Below are 17604 nucleotides of genomic sequence, written 5' to 3'. Positions count from 1 at the left end.
ATGAATCAGTACTAACTCCTGTGTGGATCATGGGACTAAAACAGACAGAAAAGAAAACATGGAATCCTAAAAGGTGTTTTTGGCAGCACAATGCCATAGCTATTAGTGGAAGACCTGAAATGATTTTGGTTATTATCAAGAAAACCATGGGAAATGCCTGATATCAGCTCTGAAATTAAACTCTTATGAGCTATTTTTGTTATCAATATATTTATCCAAACAAATATACCTTTAGTGGTACCAGGCATTAAAATGAACAAGAAATTGAAGAAAGCGAGTGTGGTCTCATCATTTTTTCCATGATTATATCTATCTACCGTGGCTCAGTCCTTGAACGCACCACGCCTGCTTGCTCGCTGATGTTACTCGGTCCCTGAACGCAGCACGCCTGTCTGCTCTCTAGTTACAGTATGGCGGCTGGGACTTGCGGAGGAGGACAACTTCTTCCAGATTCCTTCCAGAAAACTGCAGAAAGGCGACGGCAGTAACATCGAACCACTGCAACAAACACAAGCTGGACTGCGACAGACAACGACAGCGTAACTTGTGGCTTTTACCGAGGCTTTTCCCGGAAGATAATCGCGCTGGTGTGATGCGTGAGGACCCGCAGTCCAGAAACTCCCCTGATTTTTCCGCGTCTGTTTCTGCCCCGACTGTCAGTTAGCCGGCTAGCTGCTAGGTAGCTCACCTTCATGCTAACGCTCGCTTGCAGGGCACTCCGGTAGGCAAAAGTCAGGCTAGCCTGCTGCTTTTATTCGCCTCAGGAGACAGGGATGGCATATCGCATCCATTCGGTAAGCGAGCTGGTTGAGAAGGGCGGGGAGAAAACATTTGAGGACCTGGATGATAACTTTGTCAGCACTCATTAGCCTAGCCTAGCCTAGCCAGAAACCGTTGGCCGAGAGTTAGCGCTTCGCCTGTCCACTAGCGAGCTAGCCAATTAGCATTTTAGTTGCACAAGACGACCTGCTAATCCTCACTTCATTCCGGCGTGTGTTCTTACTAATTCAGACACAGAGTGGGCACTGGACCGCTGTAGTTTGTTAGTTGATCTTGACTGTTTGATAACTCAGGGATGTTTTGTCGGCGTTCAGACGTGCTAGCGGTTCTGTAGGTGTTCTCTGGAGGGAGTGGTAACGGTAGGTAGCTAGCTAAGGTAGGTTCCCTGTATCAGGGCAACAAGGTCACTCAGATTATGACAGGCTGTAAATGACACATAGATTACAGGTGACACTTTACGGAACGACAGATATGTGCAAACCGACTGCAGTGTTACACGGTGGGGTGTGCGCCTGTTAGCCTGCTGCAAGACATGACAACACAGCTTTAAAGCGCGCAATCATCTGATTAAACTGCCCCAGATATACAGCCACTGCTAGATAGTTGGCTGTATTGATCACTACTCTCAAGTATTGGTGTGAGGGCCTGAAGATCCAGTCTGGAAGCTAACTGGTTTCACCCCTCCTGCTCCAGTGCTGGACCAGTTTGATGGACGTGGGGGCCTGTTGGCCAGGCTGTCAGAGCTATACTCAGTCATGTATGTCTTGACACATGGTATCGTGGTCTGTACATAGTGCCTGCTGTCAGATATCAGTGTCGTTATGTAGCTTTGGTGGACAGTCAATGAAAGGAATGTCTTGTCTTTTTTATACCTGTTTTGTTTTTTATTTTGATTTCTTTTCAAGCACGAGAGAGTCTTGTTGAATCAGAGTGGTGCAGCCCAGGCTGTGCACAGTGGACAATGTTCATCAGTTAGTGCCTAGAAGACTAGAGGACTAACATTTCTGCCTGCATTTAGGCCACAGATATTGTAGATTATTCATTGGGGATTGCAACAGAACTCCGCCACTCTGGATCAGGAAAACGTGTCCCTTGTGTCTGGTTGGAGTAATACTCTCAAGCCAAAATCAATGCCTTCAGCGCTGGCTGTGTTCGCTTGCCGACCCAACTCGCACCCATTCCAGGAGCGGCATGTTTACCTGGATGAGCCAGTCAAGATCGGCAGGTCGGTGGCTCGGTGCCGCCCGGCCCAGAATAACGCCACCTTCGACTGTAAGGTGCTGTCCAGGAATCATGCCCTGGTATGGTTTGACCATAAGACCGGCAAGGTAAGAAACAATGATAACGGCAAGCTGACGTTTCATTACTGTGGTTTCCCATCAGGAACAAATCTGGTGTAAATCTTCACACACTTTCTATCAAATGTGTGTTTTTTTCCTTTTATGAAAAGCCACATTGAATGGATGACTTGTTTTGCAACATTCTAAAGCAGAAAACCCTCATGGACTATCAGCCAGTTTTCCAAACATGGATTAAGCCTAGTCTTAGGCTGAAAAAAAAAATTCAATCAAGCTCAATGGAGGATTTTTAGTCTGGCACTCGGCTTCATCCATGTCTGGGAAACTGAGCCTTTCCCTTCACACAATTAATGCCACAAGCACACCATGAAGAACTATTTGGGTGTAAATTCATCATAACTGAGCAGATTCAGTTTGATCAACAGTGCGTTCATGTTATGCATATTTGGAGAGAAAGGTCAGACTCTGGGGTGTTGCCTCTTTTATACGTATCCAACACTGTACTGGGAAGGTAAAGCACAAGAACTCTGAAAAGAGATACAAAGCAGAACAAAATAAAGTTTGAATCAGTTCTGGATTTAAATACGTTCATCTTGTTTGCTGTGTGCTGGGTGAATCTGATTGATATCAAGATAAAGTGGAACTTTCCACACCTGGAACCTTTCAGATCCTGTTTAAGGTTATGACCTGTGGTCTTGGTTTCTGTTTAAACTTTACTTGAACAACTATAACGGTTAAGATGTATGCAAAAATAAATCTGAGCCATTGAACCTGTATGAAGTTGTGTGTTAGGGATAAAACACATTGAATAATTCATTTTATGTTGTGTAACTAATTACAGGGTCTTATTAACTATTCAAGTACTTATCAACTAGTGAAATAGTTGTCAGCTGTTTTTATATTCAGCAAATTGGTTTGAGTAACTTTATGAGAAAAAAAAGTCTATATTCTGTAAATCCAGCGTCTTAGCCTTTTCTGGTCCCTTTCCTTCTCCATGACGATAGACTGAATATCTTTGAGTTGTGGACAAAACAAGATTTTTGAGGATGTCAGCTTGTGTTTCGGGAAACACTGATGAGCATCTTTCATCACTCTGTATTTTTGTAGACCGGACAGTCAATTGAGAAACTAATAATCGACAGTGATAGTGCTCTGATTCAGAAAAGATGCCTGATTTATCGAGAACAAAGACGTCTTTTTGGGAACTTTGAAGACAAAATGCTAAATGCACTTTGCTCATCCTAACTGCTTTGTACTAAATGAAGATACAAAAAATGTAATCTATTATGAGAACACTTTCTCAAATTTCTTCATCTGCAGTACTGAAGGATTTCAGTAATTTCTGTCAATAAAAATGTACAAAACTGTTATTTTCCAGTAACAAAAATTAAGATAGTAGGAATCAAATGACTGCAAGTCTTTATTTCTTGACGGGATGAACTTAGTCCTGGACTAAACACAACTCAGAGCAGAAATCCATTGAATGACATCCAGTTTATCCCTGAAGAGAGGAACGATCAAAGTAAATCTGTTTCCAGAGAATCAGTCTGTTATTTTTTTACAATCCACAGGTCTGAGATCTAAGACAGATGAAATCTGTGTGTTGCAACATCTGTTGCTGTGCGTCTGTGGTTTCTCTATAGAACAGGTTGAACAGGCCGAGACAACCATGGGATTACCCAGCTATGTGGCATGCAGGGACTCTGAAATACCCGGCGAGTGTTTATGTGTGTGCGCACTTGGCATAAGCTATTTATACCGACACTGGTAGCGTCATCCTTTCCTCTCTTCAGGGATAAACACACACACACATGGACTGACCAGCATGCACAAAACTGATTTATTGGCATCTAGAATTTACGCATATATTCTATGGTGAAACAGGGAATTAATTATTTTGGTTACTGGTTTGTTACCAGGGTGTTTATTTATGGCTCAGGAAAAGCTTTCCTGGTACTTTGCTTTAGCTGATAAACACACTCAGTTGAACCTAAATACTCTTAAATATTTTTAGACATTTTACCAGTGTTGAGTGAAGGCACTGTTTGGGCTAAAATACAAGAAGACTCCCTTATGTGTGAGCTGTTTTTGGATAATATAAAGATTTTGTTTAATGCCAATTAAACTGTCACATTTACAGTCATGAACAAAAGTTTACATCCACTTTGAATAACTCCAATGACATATAATTTTCCCATCATTCTTTGTCACACTCACAAAAATAATAATGCAGTTGGTGGTAAGATTAGTATGCTCTGGGACTATTTTAGTGCCAGTGGAACTGGTGCTTTACACAAAGTAAATGGAATGATGAAGAAGGGAGATTACCTGTACACTAGCCAGAAGGTCTGGGACCCAGCTGGGTGTTCCAGCCAGACAGAGACCACCAAAACACATCAAAAATGCTAAAGAAATGGCCAAAAAATGGTCACAATAAAAGTTTTAGACTCCCCCAAAGTCCTGACTCATCAAGAACGTGTCAACTGTAATGTAGAGACAAGTCTGTGTCAAAGCCAACAAATTTAGTTTAATTTTACCAATTCTGTCAAGAGGAGTGGTTAGAAGCTTCTGGTTGGCTACCAAATGTGCTTAGCTGAGATGGAAATGGCCAAGAGACTTGTATATAAATATTAGCTTTTCTGTGTGTGTGTGTGTGTGTGTGTGTGTATATGTATATATATATATATATACATACATACATACATACATACATACATACATACATACATACATACATACATACATACATACATACATACATACATACATACATACATACATACATACATATATATATATATATATATATATATTTTTTTTTTTTTTTTTTTTTTTTTTTTTTTACCCAGCAGATTTTGTCATATTTCCAGAAGAACTATAGTACATCCAAACTATCCAAACAACCAAAATATATATATATATATATTTTTTTTTGTGACAGAGATGCATAGGTTTCAAAGATTCCATCATAGGAAATTCAGTTACAGGAGAATTTTCAATTCAGTCATTGGAAACTCAAGACTGCCATGATATATGTGGTCTTTGAAAGTGGATGTAAGCTTTAGTTCACAACTCTAAGTAGAGATGCACTGAATCTTGGTGACTGTGGAGTGGAGGTTCCATCAGTGAACTGCAGTGTTTCTGGTTCATGTCTGGCATCTTTCTTTCCTCCCTTCCTTTTCTGTCATCTCTTCACTTCCAGCTATATAATAAAGGCATGAAAGGCCTCCAAATAATGATTCAAAGATGCAGTAATTCAATAAAAACCTACCAAAATAATCACATTTGAAAATGGAACATGAAAAAGATAAAAACATGTCGGCCATATGGAAATGGTTGGTTACATTTGAGCCTAAATCCAGGCGATGAGGCAGAAGCGTTATTCACAGAAGTGATTTTCATACTGTACATACTGATCGTGTTAGAAGTGGACCCGTGTAAAATAGCAATGCAACTAACAATTTCTTTACTGATTATTTCTCAGTTAATCGAAGTTTAGCTTCTACACAGCAGTGAGGATGAGCACTTGAGCTTAACATTTTCCTTTTATGTTCCCAAAAATGACATGACATCTTTGTTCTAGGTGAGGACGTCATCTTTTATCAATATATTTTTCATTGTTGATTAGTTTCTCACTTGATCTGGGTTTGAGGAGTACAAATTTCACAAGGTGGAATTTGACAATTTTAGATTTTTTAAAACAAAAAGGGTTCTCAGGCCTCAGTGAAGAATACCTGTGACAGTGATCCATTTGGAAATCAGCAACAGGTTCTTAGTTAAATTTATTTATTTTTGTTGTTTGTTTCGATTTGTCACAATTTTTTAAATTTACGTTATTCTTTAGATACAATTTCTATTTGACAGTTTTTGTATTTTTGTCTTTCACAAGTCTTAGTGCAGTGTCTTTCAGTAATGTTCATGAACTCTCATTTTTTAAAATGAGGGTCAAATGCTGTTTTAAGTAAATGACGTGCTGGCAAGATGATCATTTCAGTTGCTGCAGGTGAACTGGCCACAGTGCAGACAGAGAAAATCTCAGTACATCATATCTTAGATGTAGATTTCAGTATTGAAAGTTGTTGAGAATTTAATTTCCAGTTAACTGATCACAATTCTGTCTTATAGGATGTTTGATTGACAATGTCTCAGAAATGATTTAAGTTAAAATCCTGCAGATTTCACTGTTTCTCATCACGCTACAGATTACATTTTAAGTACATCAGATAGTCTCTGATTAGCAGTGAACTCAGCGTTATACCTACAAAGTGGATCAGAAAATGAAAAATATGCCCAAATTAGAGAAAATTACTTAATATTAGTATTAGTTATGTTCTGAGAACTATTTTATAACTCCAGAATTAGTTTTTGTGGTACAACTTGTCATACCTGCTCAATCAGTTATGATAATTCAACAAAAAAAATCTTCATTTTTTCATCAAGTATTTCATATTAACTACATATGGTTCAGAAAATATCACTAGATGATTTCTGCTTCATCTTTTTGTTCATATGTGCTCAAAGAAGGGACTCTACAGGATGGCTTTGTTATTTTTGTCATATTTCAGTCACTCATAATCAGTGAGTATATGATCTACTTGTCCATAATTACAGATTCTGAAATCTGAAAAATTTCAGGCATTTATGTTCAATAATTGTTGAGTAAAAAAAATGCATTAAAGGTTGGTCTACATGCTATTTAAACAAACCCTAAATCTCAAAAAATATTTCATATATAAAAGTAAAATTTTACAATTTTTTTTTTTTTTTTAATAGATTTCCATATTTTATGTTATAAAGAAATCAGGCAAATCAGAAATGGTTGAACAGATTGCCAAAGAAAATGATTTGAGATGACCCATTTAATGTTTCTGATATCTTTAAATAGAGTTGATTGTTCACTTCTTAAATAGTTGTTTTTTAAATTTTTTTCTAAAGCCAAAATAACAGTGGGTAGTGCTTTATTAGTTTCTATTTTCACAGTGGAAATGTACTACACACATGAAGTGTGGTTAGATTTTGTGTTTAGTGTACAATTACGACATCGGGTGGCTGCACACAAATAAACAATACATAAATACAAAATATGTGCAGCATTCAAATTCTGGAAATACTGATGGACTGTTTGGCGGCAGTGGTTCTCTGTTCACCTTTTCCTTGCTTGTATGTTAACATTCAGACACACACAGACCTGGCTTGCCTAACCAATACCTCATAACTGCAGGTTCCTGTTGCAGTAAGAACATTGTTTGTCACATGAGTCTGCAGTTTAAGTTGGTTCAAAAAGCAACTGACAGTTTCATTTTGTGTTTATGTTGACTTAAGTTTGATGGGTCTGTAGCTTTCGTTTAAGTTGTTCACTGTTAGAGATTGATATACAGCTGTTCAACCAAAAGTAGAATGTCAGTGAAGACTGTTGTGATATAGTGCACATATTTACTCCAGGGCTGCTCAGTGGCTCAGTGGTTAGCACTGTCACCTCGCAGCTAGAAGATCCTCGGTTTGTATCCCCTGGTCCTGGGATCTTTCTGCATGGAGTCTCCATGTTCTCCTGTACAGGTGTGGGTTTTCTCCAGGTTCTCCAGCTTCCTCCCACAGTCCACAAACATGCTGAGGTTAATTGGTGATTCTAAATTGTCCGTAGGTGTGAATGTGAGTGTGATTGTTTGTCTCTATATGTAGCCCTGTGATAGACTGTTACCTGTCCAGGTGAACCTGTGATAGACTGTTACCTGTCCAGGTGAACCTGTGATAGACTGTTACCTGTCCAGGTGAACCTGTGATAGACTGTTACCTGTCCAGGTGAACCTGTGATAGACTGTTACCTGTCCAGGTGAACCTGTGATAGACTGTTACCTGTCCAGGTGAACCTGTGATAGACTGTTACCTGTCCAGGTGAACCTGTGATAGACTGTTACCTGTCCAGGTGAACCTGTGATAGACTGTTACCTGTCCTTAAGTCAGCTGGGATAGACTCCAGCCCCGCCACAACTGTAATGAGGATTAAGCAGTGTGTAGATAATGGATGGATATTTACTCGTCCTCTCGGTGTTGATGCTCAGCAGTTTTCACGTGCAATTTGTTTTTGTGAGAGAAGTGTGGAGTAGAGAGAAACAGATGTGATTGGTCACATTCTGGGATTGTTGAACTAATCACTTTGCTCAGTGATCCAGCAGATTGCTTTATTATTGATTTTATCAAGCTGTACATGACAGCTGGATTTTCTCCTGCTGGATGACTGGGAGATGCTCAGCAAGCATCCACTCACTGTTTAAACTACTTTAAGCAGCACATTTCTCAGGTGTGTCAGAGGTCCTGGAACATTTATGTCTTTAACTTTTGGCCACCTTTATTGTTTTGTAGCGTGATTGAAAAATGATTGGCGATACATTGACCAGAATTAGTCTTGCATAGAGTAATTTCTAAAGGGGTTTTAACCTGAGAAAAGTCAAGATTTGCTCATTGGACTTCCATTTACTCAAGCATAATGGGCATTTATTTAGTCAAATGGACAGAAATAACAGGAAAATTCATAGATTTGTGTCAAATGAGGTAACACAGACTCATTCACTTTACTGTTGTGTGCAGTCACCCTCCAAAGACCCATTGAGGGCCAGGAAAAACCCTGCTGACTACTGTAAAGGAGAGATGAAAGATCTGACTTGAGTACAGCTGGTGAGGTCAGTATCTAAGGGGCTCTTAGCAAAAATAATGAAGCGTGTGTTGAAGCAGCAGCTGTCATGGGAAGGTCTGAGCAGACCCTGAAAGTACTGGTGGGACCTCCATTGTAGAAACTGATATCCAGCTAATCAGATGCCTGCAGGGGAACCAGCCGCTTAGTTTCGCAGATGAACAATGCACTGGTCAAATGACATGTCAGTGCTGTGTCATTTATGGTTGTGTACTTCTTCCTTCCTTCACAACTTTGAAAAACTGTCCATAGATTGAAAAGCGATTAAATATGTTGTAATTATGTGTCATATATGATAAGTTTTGTCCATGAATACATAAATTCAGTCTTTAATCTGATGTTTGTTTTCATTCCATGTGAAACGACTTCTAGACTATATAAACATGCTAGTGCCCTAAAACACTGAAAATGTTAGATCCATGGAGTTTTTCAAGGTATGTTTTGGATGTATTTACTATTTTGGAGACACCAAATGTAAATCTATTTTTCTTCAAAGTTGCTAAAAACATGCACATGTCCTACTGGATTATAATCGGATGTGAATATTGAACTATTTGTTTTCTTAAGTATAGATCAAGTATACCTGACTAATGCCACAGACTGGAGGAAATCAGAAATATTAGGACTCATGTTGCCGCTTCTTTTAGGGACACCTCAGAATGACACCAGACAATTTAAATCCTTTTTCTTCTCTGTTAGTTAATAGGGTGATGAAAAGTGTGTCTACTTGCTGTTTCTGTAACAGCAGATGTATAAAAATACTTTAGGCAGCACCTGGCCCTCATAGCCCTGTTTGGTTTTAATGTGTAATAGTGAAAGAAAGGTGGATTCAATGACATCATAAAGAAAGCATGGAGGTTTACCAGGTCCAGTGTCATGGTGTTGTACATGGTGCCTCATGGAGACACTGAATGGTTCACATCAGTGTTACACCTGTGCTTTGCCAGTAATAACCACTCAACTTCTCTGCTGTGGAAGTGGCTTTTAATACTACCTGAGATATGTTCTTAAATTTGAGATAGAACAGTGGCAATGTTGTCAGTACAGGCCAACAAACCAACCGATCCTGTCAGTAAGGCAGTGAAAAACAACCTGTCAGTCATTCATTTAGTGGGTGTGTACAATGAGCCTTAACACATGACAGGTAATGAGATCAGGATAGGCTTATCCTTCTGCACAACGTGGTTGTAGCAAATCAGCACAACATGTGGAGGCCTCTGTCTGACTTTAAAAAAAATCACTTGATCTTCACACTGGCAAAGGATTTAAGGCTTTAGTCAAATTGTAGTTTTGGTGAAGGATGTTTCTCATAAGTTTATTACATTTGCAGGGCAGCATCTGCCAGCAAAGTGTTGAATTACATTTTTAATCATTAATCCTGCAGTGTTGCAACACGTGTTTGAGCTAAATATGTCTTTTCTTACCCTGCATGTTTCCCTGCTGGCAGCCTGTATACTCCTGTTCAATACCTGATGTCAGGCCAGCGTCATGTTTGATCAGCTCTCTGTAGGATTTAGAGTTGAGACGTAAAAAGAATGCAGGGACAACCCAGACAGAAATTAAACTATGAATGAATGATTCAAGAGCATGATCATCCTGAAGCCCTCTGGTTTTCTAATGTACATATACCAGGCCACACACCAGGAATATTCAAGTGAAAAACATGTCTTCTTCATTTGTTTGTACTTACTATAGCCAAAATTATGAACATACTTATTTTGATCAATATTGAGAAGAAGGCTATTTGTACAGCTGTCACACCACAATAGCAAATATTTTTCCAGACATTTTATCGTACAGGTGAACATCAGGTGTTGTTTGTGCTGTGTGAAACATTGTGTTATTGCCAGTCTAGTTGTTAGGTTATAATCAGGACAAACACACTCTCCCCACAGTAGGTGAGTCATTAGATGGTTGTAGGCTTCATGTCTGCACAGATGAGAACAGGTTCTCCACTCCCTTTACCTTCAGTGTATCTCAGCCCAATTTTTTTGAGTATGAATGAACAAACTTGTAGCTGCATAGCTTAAATGTCAAGCCGTTAGCCCCGCAGGTTAGCATTTCTTAAAACTGACTTTGATTTAAAATCTCTGAATATAACTTGCATTAAAACACTGGCAGTTACACTGAGTTGTTTCTGAAATAAGCTGCCACTGGAAGATGTGTTCTTCCACCTCTACTCAGTACATGCCACATTCACAGAACACTTTGGGTTTAGCGATGGAGGAAGCCAGCCAGTTGAGTTTGCCAATGTGGGGTTTTAATATGGCACAGAGTAGTTGGTTTGTGGTTAAAAGTGACCAGAGAGCAGATCAGTCAGTGAACCTGGCGGCAGATGGAGAGCAGTGCTGACAGGAGGGCAGAGCTGTTGTCTGGTATCAGTATGCCACGGCATGGTAATAGCCTCAGTATGAATACCAACACTGCACAGGAACGCTGCTGCACACACACAACACAGCTCCGTAATGCCCCTTACATCTGAGTGTGTGTGTGTGTGTGTGTGTGTGTGCACGTGTGTGTGAATTTGACATTGTTGGCAGAAAAATACCTCCTGGCAGCCTCAGCTTTGGCATTGTGCGTGTTTAGTCATAAGAATACTGCATCCAGACACTGCAGCAGGACACTACAATACAGCTTTAGAAGTCACATTTCTACTGGTTATTAAACTATTACAGATGTATATTTACATATTTTAAATTTGTTTTAGTGAAATGTCCAGTTTTCCAATATTTGTGACTTTCAGTGGTGATAACAGAAAGATATAAATCAGTTTCTACAGAGCTAATGATAGTAAGGGTGTCAAGAGTCAGACGTGACAGTGCTCAGATGGTCCTTTGAGATGGAGGAATTCACTTATCTTAGACCATTGAGGTTCAGTGTCCATAAATATGGAAGGGCTGTGTCCAGGTCAATTGCTTGATTGATAAGCTCTTATTCAACCCAATTTTACATGTGTTGGTGTTACCTTTAAAGAGAAAAGCACTAAATCAACACAGTTCCTGAAATAATCCATTAATTTTTGGCTTCAAGAGAAACAGACTGCCTGTCAAAACACTGATGTTTTTCCAACTTTGAACAGATCCAACCTTTAGGTGTAACTTATTTAATGTTTACTAAATATTTACTCATAGTTGGCTCTAAACTAACTGACACCATGCCAATGAAGTCATTGGTGTGGTTGCATTTTAGTCAAACTAATGAAAGTCAGGAGTAAACTTTGCAAACAGCAGTTCAACAACCAACATGTCAGATCATCTATAAACAGCTGGCTAACTTGTGGGTGTTATATGCCTCAGTAGTTCTTGTGCTGGGAATGATGGCTGATACAGTTGCTTTTTCAGAAATCATGTGAATATGGGCAGGTGCATGCTGGTCTGAGTCCGTTATCATTTAATATAAGCTAATCATGAAAAATGATTTAATATGCTGAAGTCATTTATGCTAAGAATGATAGCGGGTAAAGTTCTCTCAGGCTAATTTAGTTCATCATGAGATAACATTCAGATTTTCTTTTCCCCCTGCGACCAGTTTATGAATTAAACTTACTTTTTTGGTTGGCAACAGCCCTACAATATGGATGACCAAAAGAAATCGATTTAAAGCAAGTCTTACGGTGGGTTTTTGAGGTTGATAAGATATCAATAGTTAAACCTTCTCTATTTTTTAAACCTGTATAATGTTTTGGAATACATAATCTGTTCATTTGGTTTGCAGAGACTCTCAGTCTTTGGAATATTGTTGTCGTGATGGAATACATCTTGACTTGGCACCAGCTTTTACTGTCCTGAACCTGATATTTAAACGTTCTGAGCTTGAGGCGGGCTACATAACGTGTTCATACATGATGTAAGATGTCAGAAGGAATGTCTTTTTGCTATCTAGGGATGTGAAACCCCATTTACTATTTGTAAGTCTTTTACATCACTCTATTGTACTTAATACAGTGGCTGCTAAATCAGTGAAAGTATCACAGGAACCTCAGAAAATAACAACCAACTACAGCTGGACATTATTGAACGTTGGTAGAAAAATTACCCTCAAAAAGCCGGGAGCAAACTTTGTAGTTGTTCGTGTCGACTAGAATTAACTCAGTTCAACAGGCGGACTAGTTGGCTGTACTTAGTATCTGATGATGTAACTTCCTCACACAGGAAGGATGGTGGTGTTGACACTGATCGCCTTAATGAGATGATTCTTTAGACGTCATGACCAGAACACATGATGCTATAAGTCTCCTGTTAAAGTTATGTTCTTGGTAATTTAACCGTACATGACAGAAGCTCGTATGAAGTGATGAAATGATTTGTTTGGAATCAAGACTTTTACTGATAAATGGAGATATAATCAGTTTGTTATTCTAAGTGAAACAGATGTCTCCAAGCATTACCCAAGGGACTATTTAATGAATATAGTGTATAGTTTAGTAGGGCTCTGTGATGAAACTGAAAAAAAAGTCTATATTTATTGATCATTTTTAATTACTTATTTTTAATCAGTTCCAACAGAACAAAGGTTTACCGAAACTTTAACGACCTGAATAGAACCATATTTGCCATTTTATCACACAGAGGCACACAGATAATAATTCCAATGTGGCCTAACCACAACAATGAAAAGCAGACATAATTAAATTTGCACTCATCGACGAATCTATCTGAGGCCATAAATAAAGATGAAAGTGATCTGACCCTGAGGCTCATAAAGAAAGCAAATGAAGTAAACTTTGAAGTGATCTGATATTGATGAGAACATGAATGCTATGCAATAAATAAATAATATAAATACATAAAAAGATACTCAAACTTTTTAAGTAGAAGGTGACTACAGACTCCTGATGCCTGCATGAAACCCACTGGGATATGATTGGCTGTTAATGAGCCAAAGAAAAAGCAGTCCTTAATGGACATGGGATTTATTTATTATGTTCAAAGTAGTACCTATCAGTCCTTTTAACAATGTGAGGTTTTGTCTTATTTGCCTATTCAACAGTTTAAAAAAACAGAGAAAGCTAATCCTCACATTTGAGAGGGTAGAACATGAAAGCCTTTGTGTTTTTTAATTTGTTTATTGGTGGCTTAAATAATTAATTCATTATTAAAATTGTTGACTACTTTATTTTTCTGTGCTTTGACTAATAGATTTGTCTGCTAATTTTGCCTCTAACAGTTACATAGTGGACAGTAAAATCAGTGGTGTAATGCCACTGTCTGGGCTGTTTTGGGGCTTTTCCTGCCATTCTCATGTAAGCAATATCTCAGGAATGCTCCACAGAATTTCTTCAGATTTGGCACAAAGATCTACCAAGTGGATGTTTGTACCAAATCTGAAGAAATTCTCATCAACTCATTCACTTATTGTGGTCAAATTTTACATAAATGTCTAATAGGATAAAATGATGGCATTTATATCCAAAAGGTCAAAAGTCTGCTTTACTGTCACATTTCAGTGTCCTCTCTGGCCATTCTTCAGCTCTGTAGCTCAGTAACAGGAGGGCAGACTGTGGCCATATTTCACCTGTAGTGAGATACTGAATTGGTGACACTGATTCAGACTGTGGTGACTCTTCAGATCTTCTGTCGCCGTTTTGAAGGGGTGTGTTTGTGTGAAGCAGCCATGTTTTAGCAGCATCCATATTTAAAGGATTGTCTATTGTCATACTGTATGTATTGTAAGTGTCTGAGGAGACATGGATGTAAACTACAACTTAATTGGTTGGGTAAGCCACATAACTGCAAAGCACAAAGTCTGAAAGTCTCTTTCATTGGCTTCTGTTGCGACCAGATAATAGTTACTGAAATCTTTAGTGGAAACACACCATGCAGCAACTCTCACCTTTCAAGGAAATGCACAACCACTGCTGCAGGAATCAGCTCCCTGATTAAACACTCTTTCTGTTTGCCAGTAGCAGCAAACAGCCTCTTTTGGAAATGGTGGTAGGAGTCCAGGCTTCAGGCAGCTGGCTCTCTGCATCGACACGCAGCAAAACCAACAAACTCTCCTGCCTCTTTCACACACTGTAACCTAGAAGATCTCCACCAGTTGAGCATGTCAGCATCATGTCTGAAAAACACCCACAGATCTCCTAGTGTTGGACGCTCCCAAATATTACATGACCGTTATTCACAACAGTTCCCTAAGGTTTGAACAAGATATGTCCAGAGCTGACCCTGAGTCAATGCAAGTTTAAATGCACTGTAAAAATAAATAAAATAATTAATTAATAAATGCCTTTTTTTTTTTTAACAAAACAAAAGGTCGGGAAAATTTGGTAGCAAGAGTGGAAGAAGAAATACAGTACGAAGAATTTAAAAAGTGGAATACTGCAACATTCAAAACCTGTGAAAATGGTGATAAATCTGTGTAAAATAATGGTATTTTTTTTAGAAGCTGATTTAGATATAGCAAAATGATGTGATTTTGCAGTCACACATTGTAAAAACAAATTACTTGTACTAAAAATGTCGATTTTTGATGTTGACAGGTTGGCAGTTTTAGATTTTGTTTAACAGTCAATAAAGTAGAGAAAAATGTAAAACTGTGAAGTAATTTACCATTTTTCAGTCCTTAATATGCATAAATCAGTTTAAAAAAAATAAAATAAAATTATTTTTATATATATATATATATATATATATATATATATATATATATATATATATATATATATATATATATATATATATATATATATATATATATATATATATAAAAACATTATGGCTAATTTGAATACAGTGACAAATTGTGTAGTTTCACTGTCAAATGTTGTAAATAAACAAATTACCATTCATAAATAAACATTTTTGTTGTGGACATTACTAAGATTTACTAGAAATTCTCTTAATATACGTATTTTTTGTTTCAAATAATGGAAATTATCTTCAAAATGAAGATTTCTGTCTAATTTAAATACAGTGTGAAATGATTTTACAGTCAAGCATAGTAAAAGAAACTAACAGGACTGATGTATCACATCTACGTTATTTACAGTTTTGGCCTATTTTTTTGTAGTTAACATTTAAATTGATGCTTTTTTCTCAGATTTTACTAGTTATCTGTAATTCAACAGTACTGGGAAAATCTGTAAAATAACATTAAATTGTTAAAAAAATAATAATAATTGAAAAATGTTGAGCATTATACTGTTCACTTGTTATCAGATCACTATTAGCTCAGATAAAGCTGATTAAGTTCCAAACCTTTCTGTACTGTTACAGAGCGTTGCAGGATGTGAAAAATGACTTGGCCTTGACTCTGTCACTAATTACTGTTAGTGGAGAATGGTGCTTTAAACATTCAGACAGAAGCTTCACATTTTAGCATCACTTGCTAAAATCTCCAGATGTTGCAGGTAGCAGCTCATTTCAGCTGCAGCCAATGAATGTTAAGTCTGAATAACATGACTGCACTTCACATTTACACTAGCAGTAAGTGGTGTCCAGACATGCCAGAGATCCTTGGTAAGGTGCTGTCACACCACTGTACAAGCTCATCAGTTCCAGGCTTTAGATCCTCCTAGTTAATCTTTAATTCATATCATATCAGTAATTAAGGGCTTATAAAGTTAATGGTTTTGAAACAGGACCTTCAGAATTTGGATTAAGTAGCACATAAAAAAGTAGGTATGTCACATTAAGTGCATTACAGCTCAGTGTACCAGATACACACTGACATTAATTAGTATTGAGTAAATATTGGAACCGAGTTAGATTTCAGAAAAAACACAAACATCTCAACTTGTTCAGGACACGTGTGTGTGTGAAAGCTAAAACTGATTTAAGCAGAGAAACCTGGTATAGTGATGAGTTCCATGTATGGAAAGAGATCATTTATTGCCATTTTGCTGTCCCTCTCAACAATAGTGTAAATATAACACCAATCATGACTCGCTTCCTTTGGCCTAACAGATGATTTCTTTAATAAATTATGGGAAAATGCCATGCCTCATTTCCAGTCCTGTGGTGTGACCAGTCGTTTGACATCCGGCCCTATAAAGAGCCTCTGCAGACCTCTACTGTCACTAATTATTAACAGAGTTTCACCTTTGATCAGCATTTTACATTTTTCTTGACCTCGGGGCTCTGACTGATGATGTGGGTGCCCATTGATCGGTACAGTAACATACTGCGTTGACATTACACTACATTACCTTTTATTATTGCTGGACCACATCAATAGTTGCTTTGCAGTTTCTTGTTTAATGTGTCTGCTATCCTTTATGTTTAACATCCTTTTTTGTTAGAGTGGTTGTGTACTACTTACTATTTATAATATTGTGTCAAAGTAAACCTACAGTGCAAACATATTTTACAGGCCTCCAGACAAGCTTTTTCTACTATTACAGCAGGTGCTGCAAACTGTAAATTTTGTCAGCACCAGTGCAATCCCTAAAAGCACCACTTTAATCAACACAATGCAACACATGAAGTCTTTTTCCATTTTAACTCGGTAATAAACATCCATTTTGCAGAAATATTCATTTGCTGCACAGCGAATTCATGCTTTAAGAAACAAATAATCACAATTTTGGGGTGCTGCAGTTCTATCAGTGTGTCTGTCCCCACTTTGTGCTTTCTTAGAGTTTGAGATTTAAAGTCTGCGATCGTGTTGGCAAACTTAGTTTTCCCCTCAAATGTTGGGCTACACTGACAGCAGCACATAAGATACTTCTCTGTCACTTCTGTCAAATGATTGTTTGTCTGAACTGTCCTCATCAGAGTGTATGAATGGTCTTTTATTTAGAAAATGAATTGATAGTTCATTTTTTTGTCACCAAAGTGCAGTGCAACAGTGACAGTACTTACGGCCTGGACCCGAGTAGATGACATCCCACACAGA

General features: G+C 38.0%; 1 protein-coding gene across 14 annotated transcripts in view; it reads left to right on the top strand.

Moving 5' to 3' along the window:
• The first annotated feature begins 392 nt into the window (after positions 1 to 392).
• slmapa (sarcolemma associated protein a) overlaps positions 393 to 17604 on the top strand; it is a 75922-nt gene continuing 58710 nt past the window's right edge. For all 14 annotated transcript variants that reach the window (XM_023281092.3, XM_023281090.3, XM_035953244.2 and 11 more), the window contains exon 1: positions 393 to 2108. In XM_023281092.3, coding sequence (XP_023136860.2) covers positions 1911 to 2108 — 198 coding nt within the window. In that variant the 5' untranslated portion in view covers positions 393 to 1910. The remainder of the gene's footprint in view (positions 2109 to 17604) is intronic.

The sequence above is a fragment of the Amphiprion ocellaris genome, chromosome 5, assembly GCF_022539595.1.
Source record: "Amphiprion ocellaris isolate individual 3 ecotype Okinawa chromosome 5, ASM2253959v1, whole genome shotgun sequence".
In the NCBI taxonomy this organism is placed as follows: Eukaryota; Metazoa; Chordata; class Actinopteri; family Pomacentridae; genus Amphiprion; species Amphiprion ocellaris.
The sequence above is the reverse complement of the archived record's forward strand: the minus strand, read 5'-3'. Positions and strand labels throughout refer to the sequence as shown.